The sequence below is a fragment of the Ischnura elegans genome, chromosome 5, assembly GCF_921293095.1.
Source record: "Ischnura elegans chromosome 5, ioIscEleg1.1, whole genome shotgun sequence".
Lineage (NCBI taxonomy): Eukaryota > Metazoa > Arthropoda > Insecta > Odonata > Coenagrionidae > Ischnura > Ischnura elegans.
The window spans coordinates 13,035,926-13,056,635 of record NC_060250.1 but is presented as its reverse complement, the minus strand read 5'-3'; the positions used below and the strand labels follow the sequence as shown (position 1 = coordinate 13,056,635).

General features: G+C 41.0%; 1 protein-coding gene across 3 annotated transcripts in view; it reads right to left on the bottom strand.

Moving 5' to 3' along the window:
• LOC124158508 (proton-coupled amino acid transporter 1) overlaps nucleotides 1-20,710 on the bottom strand; it is a 96,349-nt gene that overhangs the window by 25,717 nt on the left and 49,922 nt on the right. For all 3 annotated transcript variants that reach the window (XM_046533630.1, XM_046533631.1, XM_046533629.1), the window contains exons 2-3: nucleotides 13,776-14,042; nucleotides 3,777-3,927 (exon numbers count right to left, since the gene is read on the bottom strand). In XM_046533630.1, the coding sequence (XP_046389586.1) occupies nucleotides 3,777-3,927; nucleotides 13,776-13,957 (333 nt within the window). In that variant the 5' untranslated portion in view covers nucleotides 13,958-14,042. The remainder of the gene's footprint in view (nucleotides 1-3,776; nucleotides 3,928-13,775; nucleotides 14,043-20,710) is intronic.

Here is a 20,710-nt window from a genome sequence, read left to right as displayed (position 1 = left end):
ATGCACAAATTGACCGCGAAGCTCTAGCAATCATCTTTGGGGTTAAGAAATTTACCCAATACCTATATGGGTGGAAATTTACTTTGAGAACAGATCACAAGCCCCTGCTTTACATTTTAGGAGAAAAGAAAGGTATTCCCCAAATGGCAGCCAACAGGTTACAGCGCTGGGCAATAATCTTGCAAGGGTATGATTTCCAAATCAAGTACATAAAGGCCACGGAAAATAGGGTTGCGGATGGACTTTCAAGGTTGCCACTTAGAGAAGAGGAGGTAGAAATGAAAGAATTCTCATATATTGAGTTGGGAGAAAGAGAATTTCTGCCGGTTACTGTAAAGAGAGTGCGACAGGAATCTCAAAGGGACCCCCTATTAGCCAAGGTCCTGGACTATTGCATGTTCGGGTGGCCGGTAAAGGGGGAAGAGAATGTAAAGCCCTATTTTAACAGAAAAATGGAACTAAGTGTGGAACAGGGATGCCTGATGTGGGGTAATAGGGTTGTTATCCCTGAAAAGTTGAGGCCCATTATCTTGAACGAATTGCATGCCAGTCATCAGGGCATTGTAAAGATGAAGTCTGTTGCGAGGTCATATGTTTGGTGGCCTAAGCTGGATGAGGACTTAGAAGCGTTAGCTCGGGCATGCACCGCATGTGCAGAAAATAAACCCCTCCCAAATAAAGCCCCTTTGAAATGCTGGGAAAGGCCAGATAAACCATGGGTACGCTTACACATAGATTTAGCTGGTCCGTTTATGAGTAAAGTCTTTCTTGTGGTAGTTGACAGTTCCACAAAATGGCCAGAGGTTTTTCAGCTGAGTAATAGCAGCTCAGAGGAAATTTTGGGTCACTTAAGAGCTCTGTTTGCAACCTTTGGGCTACCTGAGGAAATTGTGAGTGATAATGGCACACCATTTACCTCTTGGGAATTTCAGAACTTTTGCTCTATGAACGGGATTAGGCACAGGTTTTCCCCTCCATACCATCCTGCTACAAATGGGGCTGCAGAGAACCTGGTAAAGTGTTTCAAAAGCAAGATAAAGACCCTAGTAAACTCAAATGTACCCTTGCACATTGCCTTACAACGGTTCCTGTTTGATTGCAGAATAAGCCCTCATTCCACTACAGGGGAGCCACCCAGTCTGTTGATGTTTGGGCGGGTTCTTAGGTCACGCCTATCACTTCTCAAACCCAGCATTAATCAGACCGTCACCACGAAGCAGGAGCACCAAAAGAGGTCCCATGGCACCTCTACCCAACTGAGGACCTTCAATGTGGGTGACAAAGTGTGGGCTACAGCCTACACCAGAGGAGGAGCAAGACAGTGGAAAGAAACTACTGTTGTGTCAGTGCTGGGATCAAGAAATTACAGGGTGGAGACAAAAGATGGAAGTGTGTGGCATCGCCACATTGATCAGCTCAGGGAAGTGGGGACTGGGGTGATAGGTAGGGCTGAGGAAACTCAGGTTTCGAGTGAAATGAAAAGTGAGTTAATCGTTCCAGGGAAGGCAACTGCTATGAGCTGCAGCAGAAGTGGTAGTTCAGAGCCTGTGGGGTACTGGCAGACAGGGTTGGGAAAGGGTTGTGACAATGTGGGGAGTGTGCAAAATGACTCAATAAAAAAAACAGGGGGGGATAGTGAACCAAGAGTTGAGGAAATGCAAACACGGTACCCTAAAAGGGCAAGAAAAGTAAAAGAAATGTGGAACGTGTGAGCATTGGTGGGGGGGAGTGATGTCAATCATTGAGATTTTTTTTTCTCTTTCTTTCTTTTTTTTTGCTAATGTCAGCTGTTCCTCTGTGTATGTAATTAATTCCTTTGTATTATATAATTAGTCTCTTGTTTGTCGGGTTGGGATGTTCCCTCTCTTTTTGGGAAGGGAGGAGTGTGATGTATTACGTTTGTCACTTGATCCTGCCGCTTCACGGCAGGCAATTGTTCCTGGAATAAAAACGTGGTGTTGCCGCCATCTTGGCAGCTGCACGCTGGCACTGGAATGGTCGTTTTGATTTGCCCCGATATACCACAACATCCAATTAAATCACTTGGTGAGTGAGTATCTGAGTCTACACCTGTAGGGATCACTAGGCCCGATGCATGGATCAACAATGGATCACTGCCTAATACTCTCATCATTTGTTCCTCCATTATTATTTGCAAACTCAAGCAAAGTATCAAAAACCTGGTGGCCAAAAATCGAAGCTTTGGAGAGGTGATTGGGTGAATAAAGCTGTTTAAGGGCAGGGAGTTATATTGATATTTTGACCGTGTCCCAGAAGATTGCCATTACTGTAATCAATGAATAGATTCTGGCACAGCTTTGTGTAGTTTCATTCTTAGTGATTGTATAAAATTAACGGAGACAGCTAATTGAAAATAACCATGTGAGTGACTTCATCTATGATGCACTCCATGCATAAATGAAAGGAAGGAAACTAGGCTTCCTTGAGCAATTTGAGATCAAGAATGCCCAAAATGACTCAAATTCAAGGCTTTTAAACGAATATTCATTTCCATATTTCTCTCTGCTCTCATAGATAGCCCACCCTTCTGCCAATGCATCTCATCCAATGCCTTAAAAAAATATGCTACCCTAAACACTCCACCCCCATCGTACTCCCCTCCCTCTCCCCTTCACAAGCATTTTGAGAGTTCGGAGGCCCAAGCCCCAAGATTGCCCACTGCGGGGCAACACGATCTTTTGCAACAGATACACTGGAGTGCAATATCACAAGAGGATGTATTTTTAGGTGAGACATATCATATATACATCATATATTTCACAGTGGTGTAAACTAGTGTGAATATGCATAGGGGGGATGGGATAGCCTGGGGTGGCAAACCCCCCCTCAAGCTATGCGGGATCCGGGAAAATTTTTGAATAATGACATGCCTAGAAATACATTTTACATAATTTGGGCACTAAAATTTTGACCAAAAACAGACGAACAGCTATCGCAGGCACTACAGATGGATCCCGAATTAACACTAGAAAAAGCAATGAGAAAAGCATAGATTGCGGAGGAAATATGACAACAACACCAGACGGTTCGGAGAGGGACAAACGGCAGGAGTCCACAAGAATTGTCCAGAGTTGAGGCAAAGGTGGTGGTGCATCAACATAAGCAATCCATGAATAAGAAAATGGGTCAAGGAACTAAGCAAGCACCAAAAGCGTGTGGCAGATGCGGTAGAGTGCCTCAACATGTATTTTCGATGTGTCCAGCGTGAAATTCTGAGTGCAACGTTTGCAATAAAAAGGGTCACTGGGCGAGGGCATGTCGTTAAAAGAAAAGGGTAGAAACAGTCAAAAAGGGATCGGGATGGGTTCCTTGACACTCCCTGTGCCTACCCTAACAATTTAACTTTAAGCAGGTGTAATTATTATGTTTGTAAACTAGACAATAGTTTTTAATAAATATTTTATTCTGAGGCCTTGGGGGGGGGGGGATCTATCCCCTCATCCTTCCCGTAGTTACACCACTGTCATTTCATAAATGTGAGATGCTGGTAATCTTGGAATTTGGTGACTCAATTTGAGTTTGGACACTCTAATGAGTCCTCATAATATCAATGTGGTAACTAAGTGAAGTTTGACTTGGAATCAAGACTTGAGTGACGTTCCGGAATACAACTCAACTTTACAAATGCAATGAAATATTACACTAAAAAGGGATTTGTCAGTAGTTCTTGTGCACCGTCAGGAAATGCTTTTAATTTACACTGGAAGTGGTGAATTAAAAATTTGCATTAAGACTCTTTTGAACACACAACTTACCAATATATGCTGGCTGTGGACACAAACAATTGCCAGAAACAGTGTGAGGGTAGATGCAACCAACAGACCAGCATGCCGAAAAGCATCACCCATTGCCATCATGCCAGATCCAATATTTCCTCTCAATAGATGAATCAGGGTTTCTACTGTGCTAAAATAAAAATGAAATACATAAATTGAAGTAGGCCATTTGTACGTATTTATTCAAATGGCTCAGAGTAAAGAACAAAAATTAGTACAGTGGAACCTCGATAAAACGAGACCCCAAGGGGCTGAAATACATCACTCGCTATAGCGAATTGTCATTTCACTGCAGGTAGAGCAAGTAATAGCCAATAAACCCATTATCAAGACTTATTTAGGAACAGGATTGGTGTGTCGACGAAGATATTTCTATCAAATCTAAATTTAAGAATAAATCCTGAAGAAAGGCGATTTTTCCATCACTGAATTCCTTACCTTAATAACAAACTAGCCATTAAATGTAAAAGCGCCGTACCTAATCAAAATCATGCCAGGCATTGCTTTGTCAATCATTATCCCAATGCACAGCAGACCAAGCCACTTTTCTATGAACTATGTGCATTAGCATGATCATTCCGTTATTTTGGTATTTACCGCTTAAAATTCATACTTTTAGACTGTATCACGATTACATTACGCTTCAATTGCCTCCATTGGTGTCTGTATGTTGTTCCTCCGCGTTTCACGGTAGGGATGGGCAAAAATAACCGGTTTTTTCAGAAGGTTAACCGAGTAAAAACCGGTTATTTTTCGACGCCGGTTAACCTGAGTACTCGTTTTTTTTTTTGGCATAACGGAAAAATAACCTAAGAAAAATAATTTGACTCCTGATTCCCGCACTCTCTCGCGAACCGTTGGAACTACCAGCACTTTTGCCGCTGCCACTGGATAAGGTTTTCCTGCGCCTCTACCGGCCACAGAGAACATTAAAACCGGTATTTTTTGATGCAATAGAAAAACCTAGTGGCCGGTTAAAACCTAGGCCACGATAGTACTCGTTGGCATAACCGATGGCAGGCGGGAGAGAAAAAACCGGATGAGGGAGTACTCGTTGGGGAAACCTATCGCTGTGGGAAGGTTTTTATCAATGGAAAAACCTAGTGACCGGTTAAAACCTAGGCCACGAGTACTCGTTGGCATAACCGATGGCAGGCGGGAGAGAAAAAACCGGATGAGGGAGTACTCGTTGGGGAAACCTATCGCTGTGGGAAGGTTTTTATCAATGGAAAAACCTAGTGACCGGTTAAAACCTAGGCCACGAGTACTCGTTGGCATAACCGATGGCAGGCGGGAGAGAAAAAACCGGATGAGGGAGTACTCGTTGGGGAAACCTATCGCTGTGGGAAGGTTTTTATCAATGGAAAAATCTAGTGGCCGGTTAAAACCTATGCGACGAGTACTCGTTGGCATAACCGATGGCAGGCGGTTATGGCAGGTCACAGGTATAGGTTTTTTCAAAGCATATCAACTAGTAAAAACTGTAACGAGTACTTGGTTATTCTACGGTTATTGCAAAATAACCTGAGGAAAATAACCAAGGCGTTGGAGTAGCTATTGCGGAAGTTAAATGGATATGAAGTAAATGAAATATTATATTGGTTCGCGAAAGCATGCCTGCCATGTGACCAAATTCAATAGTACAAATATGAATATTAAAAATTCGGGGGGGAGCCGGTACCCTCTTAGCTGTTTATACAATCAGGATCGAAAGTGTCGTAGTTCCCCATAAAATTTCGGGGGGGGGGGTTGTTATGGACCCCCTAGCTTTTAATAAACTTATTTATATTCAAGCACAGTCATGGTTAGGGGGTTCTGTCCCCCCCGGGAGGACCGTAGTCTCGTTAGAAAATCTGGGGGGTTAGACCCCCTTAGAGCTCTGTTATAATTTTAGTTATGTTAAAGAATGTCTGCGACATCGGAGTGGCTAGGGAGTCTCAGGGGACCCGGCCGCCTGTGAAAATTCTGGGGGGTATGGTGACCCCCCTATTTTTTTATGTTGATTTTGTTACTTTCAAGCACGGCTGTATCTGGAGGCGTCCTGGCCCCACAGAAGGGGTCGTAGTCCCCCTTAAAATTTCGGGGGGGGGGGGTTATGGCCCCCCTAACTTTTTCGTTTTAGACTCCGCTACATTCAAGCACTGTCATATTTAGGAGGCCCGGCCCCCCCTGGAGTACCGTAGTACCGATAGAAAATCTGGGGGGCGGGACCCCCTTAGCTCTCTGTTATAAATTTAGTTATGCTATATATCTATGCTATACATAAAGCATGTCTGCGACATCGGAGTAGCTAGGGAGTCTCAGGGGACCCGGCCGCCTATAAAAATTCTGGGGGGGGGGTCCCGCCACCCATATTTTATAGCGGGATTACGGTCTTCCAGGGGGGGCCGGACCTCCTAAATATGACAGTGCTTGAATGTAACTGAGTCAAAAACGAAAAAGTTAGGGGGGCCATAACCCCCCCCTCCCCCCGAAAATTTATGGGGGACTACGACCCCTTCTGTGGGGCCAGGACGCCCCCAGATACAGCCGTGCTTGAAAGTAACAAAATCTACATAAAAAACTAGGGGGGTCATCATACCCCCCCCCAGAATTTTTATAGGCGGCCGGGCCCTTTGATGACCGAACTAACTTACCAATTGATTTTTATTATTTTTTTGCAAATCCTATTTATTTGACGATAAATCAAGAGATATTATGAAAGAAATCCCGAGCGAAAATTTTAAATGCTTTTTCAAACATGTTCCCAAATAGAAACCACACCACAAGAACACCACAAAATTTTGCTATTGCTTTCAGAATAGATATACACTTGACCAGAAAAATAAGTTTAACATATTGATCTTTTGAATAAATGAACATTTATTACTGGAGAGCGATGGTAGGGAAATATATCGAATAAACCGCATACTCACAACAAGGGTGATGAAAATAACCAATTTTGAAAAGGTATAATTAACGACCAATGTATATATACAAGTCATGCGATTCACTAAAAAAAATACTGCTTCTTTACATTTACATTCTTCATTTAAATAACAAAAGGTGTAAGGGTAATCACAGATACGAAACATAATTTTCATGAATTTTTATAAATATGTTCCCAGAACTGCAAACGGTTAATCGGACATGTTGGTCTGATAAAGACAGTATACTGCCGATTAAAGTCGAGGGACATGGAAAGAACGGAAAAGGAAGACCTCGAACTAAATTTAAATCGAACGTGTAATGAAGGACGTGAAAGAGAAGAAATCCGCAGATGTGAAAAAGATTAGCTGATAAGAGAATTGATTAGAGACCTGCGTCAGACTAATCTTAGGATTATTAAATTGACATTCCACCTCAATTCAACAAACTCCTGTCCCTCAGGGTCCCTTCGGCCTGTTATGATCACTATGTGAGGTCCTACACTTTTTGTCTGCCGTTTGTTATTTAAGGATAGTTACTTTTCAATTGCCTAGTTTAGGTATAAGTAGTATCTCCAGTTTCATGTAAAACGAGCGCATGGTAAGTACTTAGATTACCACGCGAAAATAATTTTTTTATTGGAGAGCAACACTTTGATGAAAATTTCTGTATAGGTATACATCCACCACAAACTGATTACACCTGAAGATCGTTTTGTAATTTTTTTTAGTCGTATATGCCCATTAACTTTTTTTTAGCGATTTTGCAAAAGAAACGTGCCTTGTATCACATAATACCTTCTATTTCGCCACCAAAATGTCTGATAGCCATAAATAACGGCTTATTTTGAAGCTAAGCATTTTTTAAAGATTCTGAACGAGCAAAAATTGATTAAATTTTATTTCCTTTTTTATTATATTTAAATGTTTTTAAAAATGTTACTTATTTTGCCTCAAATACTCCGTCCCATAATTGACCCAAACTTTTATTTTGTAATATAAATACACCCATCTTACTTTTACAAAAATAAAATTTAGTGGTGACTCATAATTTAATTTTTAGAAAATATTTAAAAAATTACGTTTTTGTCCCGCGTAGCATTCCGGCTTCTCTACTGAAAATACATACCTTAGACCTATAATACAAGCATGTAGGTACGATACGTGCTAAAGGCAATAGTAATGTAGTACCTTGCAGGAGGGGCGTAGCTAGGAATGTAAGCTAGGGGGGGGGGGGTTTAAGGCGAGACTAATGCTGGGATCTGGGGGGTATGGACCACCCGCCAGGTAAGCAGGAGGTGCGTAGGCCCTCCCCCAGAAATATTTTAAGATTAATGGTTCAAAATGGTGAGTTTTACGGCTTTCTGAGAGATATTTGATTAACCCTAACACTATTCTATAATTAATATTATTCCAATTAAGTAAAATGGATTAAACTTATAAATTTCTCTGAGGTCTAGGAGGGGGGGTTATCCCCGAAACCCCACCCCCAATCGCTGCACAGCGCTGCAGCTAAATGCTAAGCGGAACTTTAAATGCGCATTTCCTTTTCATTTGTTTGGTGTCCCAATACCCACGCCACACGCCTATTGTGGCCAGTGGCGCAGCGAGGGGGGGTTTTGGGGGATAAACCCCCCCAGAGCTCAGAGAAATTTTTAAGTTGAATCCATTTTACTTAATTCGATTGATATTCCTAGACGAATATTGTAAGGATGGATAAAGCATCCTTCAAAAAGCCATAAAACTAACCATTTTGAACCATTTGACTTTAAATTCCGCAATTTATTAATCTCGCACCTACCGCTTATCCTGGTGGGCATACCAGACCCCACACACCCTGGTGTTAGTGTTGCACCTAAACACCCCCCAGCCTTAATTTCTAGCTGCGCCCCTGATTGTGGCGGCTAGCGGGGAAGTATGCAGATGCATCAAATTCGATCGCGTGTCCTGTAGCTTTGCGTTCCACTACAGCCGCAGGAACTTCGTCTTTTACTCGAGTTGAATGGCCGGCTGTTGCTCTTCCGATCGAGTTTTGACAGTGCCTCCAGTCTCCCCGATGTATTCTTTGCTGCAGGGACTTTCGCAAACTCCTTCGATTTGAAACGGTGCCCTGTCCTTTACGCTTCCCAAGATGTGTACAAATTACCCGTGGGGTTTAAAAATCGCTTAAAACTTCCGAAGGATGTGAAGGTGTGTCAGTTTCATCGGTCGTCCAGACGGCAACGAAAAGCTCGTGTTTTTTTTGTGGAAAGAGGGCGTGAAAATAATAGTCGGTCATTATTAGTGTCATTATGTATAACCTAACCGCGCCGCGCATTTTGCCACAATTTTGGATAAAAATCTATCCCTGCCAGTATATTAACATGTTTTTCAAATTGCATGAGTACTTACACGTATAAAAACGTAAAATATAAATAACATATTTATTTACGCTTTTCGGGGGCTTCATTAGAAGACTGAATATGTCCGTTGAGAAATTTCTTGGTAAGTGAATATTTTTTCACATAGCTGAGCGTTTCCATATGATACAAGATTTAACCTGAATTAGCAGTGTTTTCTCTACGACCACAATAGTGTACACATAGTTTGCGAAATGGGATAAATGTGACGTAAGGAATGAAGGCCTTTTTTGACTACCCTAGTTTCGGATGTTTTCCTGTTGACCTTGTACCCAATCTCTTTTTCTGGATAGCGCTCCGTTGTCGCCACAGTTACAACGAATAAAAGATTTCTTTGTTTCTGAAGGGTAGATTCTTTTTGTAATTCAGAAACGCAATGTAAGAAACATAATCTTAGAATTGTTTAGTAGTGAAGATGATGAGGTTCTACCTCGTTTGAGCCAATCAGGAATGCGGATTTCCTTCAGTTGGTTCGGGCAAGTCGCCAAGGGAGCTCAAGACCCGTCATTGTCTCTCACAACTCAAAGGTTGCCGCAAGAGCCTTTTCTCACTCAGCTTGCGTAGTACATGTGTTGTTTGCTCCGCTTCTCGACGACATTCATTCCTATCCATGAATCACTTTGCTCATTTCAAGAAAATCTATGCCAAGAGGAATCCAGTGAGCGAGTTAATTCACCCCGTCGCGTCGACATGTAAACAATTGAGCAACGTGGAAGCGCTTCGAAACGAAAAGGAACCGGAGGCGACAATTGCAGTCCTCGGAAATAACATGTGCTCGCCGTGACATTGACCTCATAGTTCTCTTTGAAGATTCAAGGATTCGACAAAGTTACAAATACAGACAAATTCCCACACCAATATCAGTTTTCGTCGTGTTAAATCTCTCAGACAGAAAATACGCCGGACTGAAGACGGAAATCAATGCTAGAAGGTGGGCGTAATTTATAAAATTAGAGCATAAAAGAGTGTAATGAAAATTATAGTGGAGTTTCCGAATGGTACTTTTCTGCCTTTGAAATTTATAGTGCTTTACGTTGCGGAGAAAAGGGCGATGAGGAAGGGGAACGAGAAAAGACCGAAGATGAGGTTGAGGAGGATAATGAAGAAGGTGAAAGGACGGAGAGGAGGAAAGAAGGAGAAAAAGAGGAATGATGAAGAGCTAGACATGATGAGTGGGGAGAGAAAACTGGTAGAGGGAATAGGGAGACGAGAGAGAGTTTGGACCACCGAGTGACTAAGAAATCATGACCCGATCGGCGTGCGCTCGTGACGTCATCAATTTATCTGCGCAAGGGATGATACCGTTAATAAATGATCGTAGTTTTTCCCGGCGAATCGAATGAATAAAATCTTCTCGGGTTAAGCACCGGGTCAGGCTTTTTGAGGCCAACGTTTCAATGAGTACCCCCTGGCTGGAGATGAGTGAGGTACTCATTGAAACGTTGGCCTCAAAAAGCCTGACCCGGTGCTTAACCCGAGAAGATTTTATTCATTCGATGATACCGTTGATTGCCGTTTATGCGAATAGTCCGAGGAGCAGGTAATAGATCGAAAAACGCATAAATACGGATCTCACTCTGTTTTCCAGGCACTATCGATATAGATAGTTTAGAAAATCGGTGAACGAGCTCTTTATACGATCCATAAAAAAATGTGGAAAAGCAGAAGTTGTAGAATCCACGAATGTTTAGGACATAGATGTATAGGTGTAATCCTATGGTTGATCTGATTGCTAGAGTGTTTGATTCCTACCCGCAGGGTACCGGTTCAAATCCGGCGGTGGAGGAGATATTTCAGAAACCGTTCGATCCTTGATTGAGGCTTTGTGAAGGCACTTCAAGTGCAGCACTCCGTCAGTCGGATAGGACGTTAAGCCGTGGTCCCCTTGGCGTCTTTCGCTAAGAGCAGGCTAATGCCGACACCGGGTTTCTCTGCTCCCTTCCTTCCATGCCCTTCTCTCATCGTGTAAATGATCTTAGCTGTCGGTCGCCTCCTCCATTACATACGTACATCATAACTGACAAGGGGAGACCACGAAAGTTGCTCCGCCTTTTTCGATGCCGTATTTTTTATGGCCTTCGGAATGGTGAACACATCCCTGAACTAGTAGTGGTTCCGTTGAATGGGCCTTAGTTTGGCTGTAATTAATTAATTTTCATGCGGTACTTTTCACAATACGGATATAGTCCCATGATATCACTCTTATCTCAAGCGGGTCGGGTGGGGTAGTGGTTAGCGTTTACGGCTGCCACCCGGGGGACCAGGGTTCTCCGTGATGGCTTTTTATTTTCTTGCCTCCATTGTGAACATACGGTGTCAACTTTTTTATTAATTTTAATTGCGACAAGCAATTAAAATTAATAAAAAAGTTGAGACTATGAAAACATGAGACTATTTTTTTATCACCATAATGGCGCTAGGTATTTAAGCAGTGTCATTTCAAACACGGAGATACGACGACTACACTAGCATGGGGTTGGTGTGCGCCAAATTGTTAATTTTTTCATTGCTTATACTGATCAACTTCCACATTAAAAATGGAAACCACTCTTGCTAGAGCACATGCCTTTAAAGGCTCGCGGCGACCAACAACATCCGTACAGACATAATTAATAAGAACAAAAAACGATTATAAAATGCCATATTTCTCGAACACTTGTAATTCACTTTACTCCAAAGGGCGTTTACTTACACAGTACCTATGTGCTAAAATAACCATTCCGAAATATAATTTCCATTAATAAATAGGATGAAATAAAAGTTTATGACCCTGGACCGGACGTGGTAGCGTATAAAATACGTCAATCTTCGAAAGCCAAGGATTTCAACATCGTACGTACATTCTGGGCTAGAATGGTCTCGTGTATTCCTACAATGTACTTTGACTGTCTATATTGCGAGTTTTCAAAGTTCGAGGTATTGTAGCTAATTTTTTTTAGATCAGCAAGAGGAACCCGTCACACGTGGAGTATAAATTACGCCGGGAGACCGGCCGTATACCACCTCTGTACCACCTATAAATGTACAAGATTTTACTAATTTCTACAAGTAAAGATTAATTTTAACAAAAATCGAGTATTATCATATATGCACATAACATAGGCAAAGTACGCCATTCGCCCGGTTGTGAAGCAATAACAATCGCGCCCGCTAGAGGGTTAAAAGCAACAATTACACCAAATGTGTCTTGTGCTCGCCGCTTCCCAAAATCTTCCGTAGCCCTTCCAATATAATAACAAGATATGCACCAACAAATGTCATTTCTACCAAAAAAAAGCCACTGTTTTAGCCACCCGTTAATCTTTCGTTATGTTTTTGAGTAGAAAGTGGAGCCTTCACTTCTCCGCGTTGAAAATGACACTGCTTAAATACCTAAACGTCACTATGGTGATAAAAAAAATAGTCTCATGTCTATGCTTGTCGCAATTAAAATTAGTAAAAAAGTTGACACCGTATGATCACAATGGAGGCAAGAAAATAAAAAGCCATCACGGAGCCTTAAACCCTGGTCCCCCGGGTGGCAGCCGTAAATGCTTACCACTACCCCACCCGACCCGCTTGAGATAAGAGTGATATCATGGGACTATATCCGGATTGTGAAAAGTACAGCATGAAAATTAATTAATTACAGCCAAACTAAGGCCCATTCAACGGAACCACTACTAGTTCAGGGATGTGTTCACCATTCCGAAGGCCATAAAAAATACGACATCGAAAAAGGCGGAGCAACTTTCGTGGTCTCCCCTTGTGAGATGTACGTTTAATATAGTTAACGGTTAAAATTAATCGCTAAAATTGTATTTAACAGTTGAATTTGACCGTTATTTTTAATAAAAATTTATCTTTCATTCGCTAAAATTTTACCCCAACTCGTTCAAAGCTAGCTTCAGTTAATTTTCGTCAAATTTTGGTGAATGTCAATCAATTCGAAACTTTTCCACAGGACAAAGGGAGAAATAAAACGGTACATTAGAATGCAATATACAAGGATAGTGGTGCTAGAATGCAAGGAATAGGCACAGATGAACGCATTCAAACGGAAGCGGGACTGAGTGGATTAGACCCCCAAGTTTCAAATCGCACCTTAAGGCGAGAATACACGAAACCACTCAAAGACAATGTCCGCGACTGACATTTCAGCGCTATCATGTTATCCATATCAGTGTTGAACGTAAGAAAGTGGGTTACCAAAAACCTATGGCTTTGGTACGATTATTTGTTACCTTTAACCTTTAACTTTAATCAGTTACTTTTTCAGAAAAGTAACTTCTAACTTAAATAGTTACATTTCAGGAACGATGAGATAATGGACAAGGTGGGCGAGGAAAGGCAGCTTCTAGATAATATACGGATAAGGATAAAGGTCTGAGGAGTACTGAGCGGGTAGGGAATGATGAAAACTGTTAGAGGGTATAATGTTAGGTAAACGAGGGAGAGGAAGGAAGAGATTGGATATTTAGATAGAATGAAAGGGATTAGGCCATTTAGTAAATTGAAGAAGGAGGGGAGACTTCTTAAATACTCCATAAAAACTTTACTTACTTTAATAATAAATTAAAAAGAATACTTTAATAATAAAGTTGCATTTCACTTCCAGAGGTTTTACTTTAGCTTTAGTCAGTTATTTTTTTTTTGGCAACTTTCCCAACTTGCACTGAGGTGGGTATACTCACGAGGTTGGGTGCTTCACGTGGGTCTTATGTCCGACGTGGTTGCCCACTGGATCCTCCTGATCCGGCTTCGAATCGGGTCCATCCTCTGCGACGTTACCGGCGTTGACCATCACGGGGGTGATGGCGCTACCTTCGGTGGGCACCAGCCACCCCTGGCGGCCATTCTCCACGTGGTCATCCATTGGCGCTCGTATTTCCACCAACAGCCTTTGCGAATTCACCCATGCACCCAAACGGTGACCGGTTCACCTCCACCACTGCTCCCTCCTGAATAGGGAGAAAGAAAGGAAGAAGAACTCAACCTCACGTCTTACAAAAGTTCCTATCTGTTCACGGGACCTAAATTATGAAATAATATACCAAACAAAATTAAATACTTCAGCAGACAGATTTTCGGGGTTACTACCGCGTAGATTCATATCTGCAGACGACAGTATCGCCGGCATTGCAGCAGGCTTCTTCAGGTCAATGAAGTGGAGATCCGTGGAATCGCCCGTCTCTTAGACACCCCGTCGGAGGCTTCTCATTGGCTGGTTCAGAAGGCCCCGCAATGGGAGGACACCGACCTCCGACGGGGTGTTAAGAGACGGGCGATACCGTTCTCTGTTATGTCTGTACGCATGTTGTTGATCGCCGCGAGCCTTTAATGGCATGTGCTCTCGCAAGAGTGGTTTTCATTTTTAATGTGGAAGTTGATTAGTATAAGCAATGAAAAAATTTACATTTTGGCGCACACCAACCCTTGCTAGTGTAGTCGTCGTATCTCCGTGTTTGAAATGACACTGCAATACCTAAACGCCATTTTGATGATAAAAAAATAGTCTCGTGTCTATGCTTGTCGCAATTAAAATTAATGAAAAAGTTGACGCCGTATGATCACAGTGAAGACAACAAAATATACAGCCATCACGAAGCCCCCTGGGTAGTAGCCGAAAACGCTACCACTACCCCACCTGAACCGCCCGCTGAGTGGAGCGATATTATAAAACTATACGCGGCTTGTGAAAAGTACCGCATGAAAATTAATTAATTACAGCCAAACTAAGGCCCATTCAACGGAACCACTACTAGTTCAGGGATGTGTTCACCATTCCGAAGGCCATAAAAAATACGGCATTGAAAAAGGCGGAGCAAGTTTCGTGATCTCCCCTTGTTAGTTGAATTTTGAGATCTGTTTGAGGAAAAAAAAACAGAATAGTTACGCCGTGCGCACGCATCTTCCCACTCAAGAACCGCTTCCTTCCGTACTTCCCGTCCGCGGCACTGACAACGAGTTCCACGGTGCAAAATATCCTTTCGACAAAAAATCAGACAAGAGAGATGTGTAATGGCACCCATACATTGTAATCTGATATTTTTTCTCGGGAAGCCTAATTGAGGTCTCAACTACTCAGAAACACAGCTGCGTGGATATCGGGTTTCGCTAGGAAACTGGAGACTTGAGCGGAGGAGGGGAAAAAATGGTTGGTCGATGTAAGCTTGGGACGGGAGAAGGAGAGATTACAAACGACCGGAGACCAAGCGCATGCCTGAAGCTTCACGATATATAGGCGAGCTTTGTGGGGGTGAGCGCGGGTCCCCTGGGCGATTGTCGACCAGCCGACCTGGCCAGACCGCAACTGCGTGAAACCAACATACAAAAGACACTGATTCAGTAAAATCAGTGGCGTAACTATGGGGGGATGAGAGGGATAGATACATAGCCTAAGATAAATACAAATATAATATTCAAAACTATTGTCTAGTTATGACATATAGTAAATTTTATCCTAACCTTTAAATGAAAAAAACTTTTAAGTACAAAAATTATGTAAAATTTATTTGCAGGCATTTCATTTTTCCAAAATTTTCCCAAAAGAAGGGGTGGGGGGTATGTGGTCGCCCATCCTCTCCCAACCCCTCCCCTCCCATTCCAAAGGATATTCTTGTTAACGCCATTGAGTAAAATGCATCTAAATTTTTAATTGACTAAGGATGAATCGATAAACGGTCGAGTATTCATTGCTGTGCACATTTTTTGCACTTCGGATATTTATATTCATTGGTGTGAGCGTATTGAGCATGAAAAAACAAAATTTGAAACGTCCATTAGATACCCTTTCATACTTTAAACGCAGTAATAATATACAATTACATTAATTTCGGAGAAGAAACGAAAAATTATAACACTTTTACAATGCAAAAAAGAATCGTAAAAAATAATGCTAAGTTTAATGAGTGAATGAACCACATTTATTACGTTACAAATACCTGCGAGCGAGAAATGAGGAACATGTTTTTTTCTACTTACTATAAGTTATTGCAAAGGAAACACCACAATCCGTCTCGCACATTTAAATTTTTGAAATTTTGACTGCGTAGAAGTTCAGAAATATAGGTAATATGCTAGAGCTGGTTAATATAAAAAAATCACTAAATTTTTGCACTTTTTTATAGCTGGCTATATCACAAATAGCACTGCAACGCACTCAACATTTCGCGAGCTGTCTTTTTGATATTAAAACTTTTATATTTTTAATCAACTGCTTCAATGAAAAACTTGGCTCACTATTAATGTAAAACCCTAAAACGTAACCCAAATAGAACATGATAATCAGTTTCCCATTCATTGTGCGCACAATCAAGAATTTGCACTCGTTGTAATTCGAAAGGATTCTTCAAACTCAGCTATCTGTTAATGTCATTTCACATTACCTTTACGTGTAAAATGAAATGAAATGAATAGGCCAGCGGCGTAACTATGGGGGGATGAGGGTATAGATCCCCCTCAAAGCCTCAGGGAAATAAAAAAATATTGTCCAGTTTTGACATTCAATAGCTGGATCTGATTAAAGTTAAAACTTTTGTAATCCAAAATGACGTAAAATATATTTCCAGGAATGTCATTTTTCAAAATATTTTCCGAAAATATTGGCGGTCTCCTGAGGTGGGAAGTCGCCATCCCAGACCTTCCCCACCCCGCCAAAGTATATTCATAGTTACGCCACTGCAATAGGCTGAAACAAACTGCTAAGCCAGTTATTGTAACATCAACAAACAATCAACGTCTTCAAAGTTTGCTCGAATCTCATCTCACTCACGCAGTACCTAACCCAAAGAAAAACAACAGCACAACGAAATGCATTTAATATAAACACTGACGAAAGACCCCAGTGAGGTGACCAAACATAGGCAATAAAATAAACAGCACTTAAAAGCATACAAGCGAATGGAAATTAATACACGCCCTAGGTATCCCTAAAGAACAACTTCGAATGTCGACCTATGTGGAATGCATGCAAAACAAGATAGTTTTTTCCTTCACCGAGGTCAACTAGATGGAGAATTGTACTCGATTGACGTGGCTTCTGATAACAAGTTTTTCTCTAGCACAAAAACTTTAGTCTGTATACCGTAGGGTGGCGCACGGGCCCGCCAGCTACCTGAGTCGGTCCCACAGTTTTTTCGATCGGTCCTTTCCTCTTGTCTTTACGTCTCCAGTTTTTGCGCAAGGGAAAAACTTCTACCCGCCGGCAAAATCGGGGTTCGAAAGCTTCAAGCTCTTCCCTCGAAGAAAAATTAAAAATGATATCACTCATCCCAAGGTATCCCTTGAGAATAAAATGAATAAATAACATTTAATTTCGGGTTATTTTTCGTTATATTTTTTTTGGGGGGAAAAAAATCAAATTCCAAGGAAAAGTGTGGTAAGCATTTTTGCAAGATCGCATTTCCGGTTTAATTATCTTCTCTCGGATATTTCTTTCGTGATTATGGAGAGGTCACTGAACTGATATCAAGGCGTTCCTGTTTTCAGATGGGGTTGGTTGCCCCAGGGGTGGCCCATGCTGCTTCCGCGAAAACTTCACGACAAGGGGCTGTCGTTGTTCAGCACTGCCTTGAGGCCGACACCATTAATCGCGCTTCTTCCAGATGCTTGTCTCACAGCCGCTGCATCTCTCCGCGGCACATAATTTTCCACCCGCTAAACTCTGACCTTACATCACATTCTCAGCCCATCGTCAGATATTCCTCAAGTTTTCAAGTTTCAAATTTAAGCTTTCAAGCCTCAGCGCAGCTTCTGCTAAAAGTTGATTGATGTTGGAGTACTCAAACTGGCAAATTTTAAAAAATCACCCCGACTAAGTGATAAATGGATCGAAGTTGAGGATGTATGACTCGATTCCTAGCCCCTGTAACTTTTCCCCAGGACAATTAATACTCATTTAATCACCGTTTAGATATAATCAGCATATACTTCACGATGTTAGAATGATTAATATCCTCATTCAAGGGTAGCTTTCGGATGGATTTTGTGACTTGCTTGGCTAATCAACTTTCATATTTGCGTAGATTATTATAAAATTTTAATATATATTTATCACCCGTCATACACCTCTATTTCTATTTCCTAACCATCGATTAATTGGTTTTAATATCAATTGTCCCTCATTAAAATTGGGTAACCTTTAGCGCTTAAATATAAACAAAAAAATTGGTTATAAATTTTGCTATTTTATATAGGGAAATTACTGATAATTTCATCGCAGATTTGACGTAATCAACATGTAATTTGACGATGTTAAGGTGCTGATTTCAATGTTACATGATATAAGGTTCGATTCCATTTAGATCAGTGAACTGAAAAAATATCTGATGCTTTCACGGCGAATTATGTGGGTTAACTTTTATCGGGATTACCTTCGGGTTAAAAACTCCGTTTTTTGCCATCGTTTCAAGCCCTGATTAAGAGTGAACAGACAATTTTATGTACTTGAGTACAGGATGAGAGGTTTTTTTATCTTTACTTTGTTTTAGCTTCGATTTTTAATATAGTTCTGCTTTTAGCATTTCAATTCTTTAACTATTCCATCATTTATACCGTATTATTAGTAGGCATAATTTTTAAATGAAATAAATGAATAATGAAATACTCGTGTGGTGATACGCAAAATTATTTTTACTTGCCAAAAAGCTATCATAATAAGCGACAAAGAATACAAGCTTCCTCGGAAGCCAATTAAACCCCTTCCCTTTTCAATTTATTTTCTGAATATCGTGCTCCTATCCTCTATTCATTTTCTCTGTGGTTCTTTTTACATAATGTGGTAGGTATGGAAATGATATTTTATTATTTTCAATCAACGTGAAACAAAGTGATTATTATTTAATATTGGAAAGTATCTGGTTAAATACATAAATAAAACAGCTATCGCTACTCGTAAAAAATAATTTTTTTTTACCTCCAATACATCAAATTTGATGAAATATGAGTTCTTTGTCTACATTATGGATGCTTTAAAATTGTTTAACTATCCAAATATTTATATTTTTCCCCATAATAGTACTAAAATTCTGAAAATCCGATAAAAAAAGCTACACTCGCCATTATAGTGGAAGCGGTTAATATACATCGCAGGGCCAATAAGGCGATTATAAGTGTACAGGATCGTTATAGTCAACTAATCTCGCAACACGGAGGTCGACCAGGATGACTTTGCACTCAACGAGCGATACGATAAACGACGGAAGTGGTGACTACAAAGCAGAATGATGAACTAGACCCACGAGGAATGTCCTCCGCCGCATTTAACGATCGGCAATAATGCACCCGCATTTTGCTCGTAAATTATCACTCACCTCCACTGATAGACGAACATCATAAATTTCATCCTCCGATATCGTCCAAGATTCAAAGTTCTCCTAGGAAGCGCACTATGTTCTAGATAGCGTGGATTTCGCGTTATCGGCATTGGCCTCAAATGGCATCTCTTGACTATGCGTGGGTATGTTTTCTTCCAATTAAAAACGCTAGTATTTCCCAAGGATCAATGCTAACAACAAATTAAATTATCATATAAAGTCCTTAAAATTACAGAATGAATACCATTTTATTATTTTAAATCAGAGTCTAAAATTAATCTCAACCTTATTTTCTTAAGTGCCGGTTTCCATGCATTACTCAGTGAATATCCTGTGTCACGGTTGAGGGTGTTAGTTGCTTTTTCCAGCCTTTATATCAACTCACCAACCTGTCTGTTTGTTTGTCTGTTTGTCTGGTACAAATCTTGTAACTCAAATTTGACTCACTTCCTGTGAAGCAAAAACGCTGAAATTTTGCACACTTCTTCATTTCCGATGACAATACATGAAAATATAACTTTTTCTCTCCAACCCCCCTTCAACCACCCCCCAGTCAACCTATAGCCCCCCAAAACATGTTTTTGATCCAAGAAGTTCCAAATGGTCGATTTTCGTGTTTTGCGACCACAGTAAAAGTTATCCACTTTAGGCATATCCACATAGTAGGCATTTAAAAGCATAGGGGTGGCATTTTGAAACATAGGGGGCTTACCATTCACTGAAAATTTAATAAATATAGTGACGTTTTTAATACGTCACTTTTGGTTTTTCGGGGTCACTGAGTTTTTTTGCTTTGTGTCATATATAAACGTTGCTCATCCCCTGTAATCTAAATATAAAGGCTGGTTTTTAAAAAAAAATTTTTATAAGAGCTTATTAGTTACTTTACCCTATGATCGGATTCAATGGCGTGTTCTACAACCGCGGATTTTTCCGGTTGGCAGAGCCTAAGGTGTCTCTTATGTTCTTTTATCCTTGTATTGATAGTTCTTCCCGTTTCCTCCACGTACACCTGCCCACACTCACAAGGAATTTGGTAGGCCCCTGGAGTTTCAAAACCACAAGGATCCTTCGCTTTAAGATTTAGATCTCTTAGTTTGGAGCATGGTTGGAAAACGGTGTTAATACTTTGTTTTTTTTGAGGATCCTTGAAATTTTCCCGGACACCGTAGACACATAGGGAATTTTGGCTATAGCGATGGGCTTTGGTCTTTCTTCCTCCTTTAAAGAGCCTAGATTTTTAATGCTCCTTTTTAGGGCCGAGTGTATCTCCTCATTACTGTAGCCATTTTGCTTGAAGGTGGTTTTCAGAT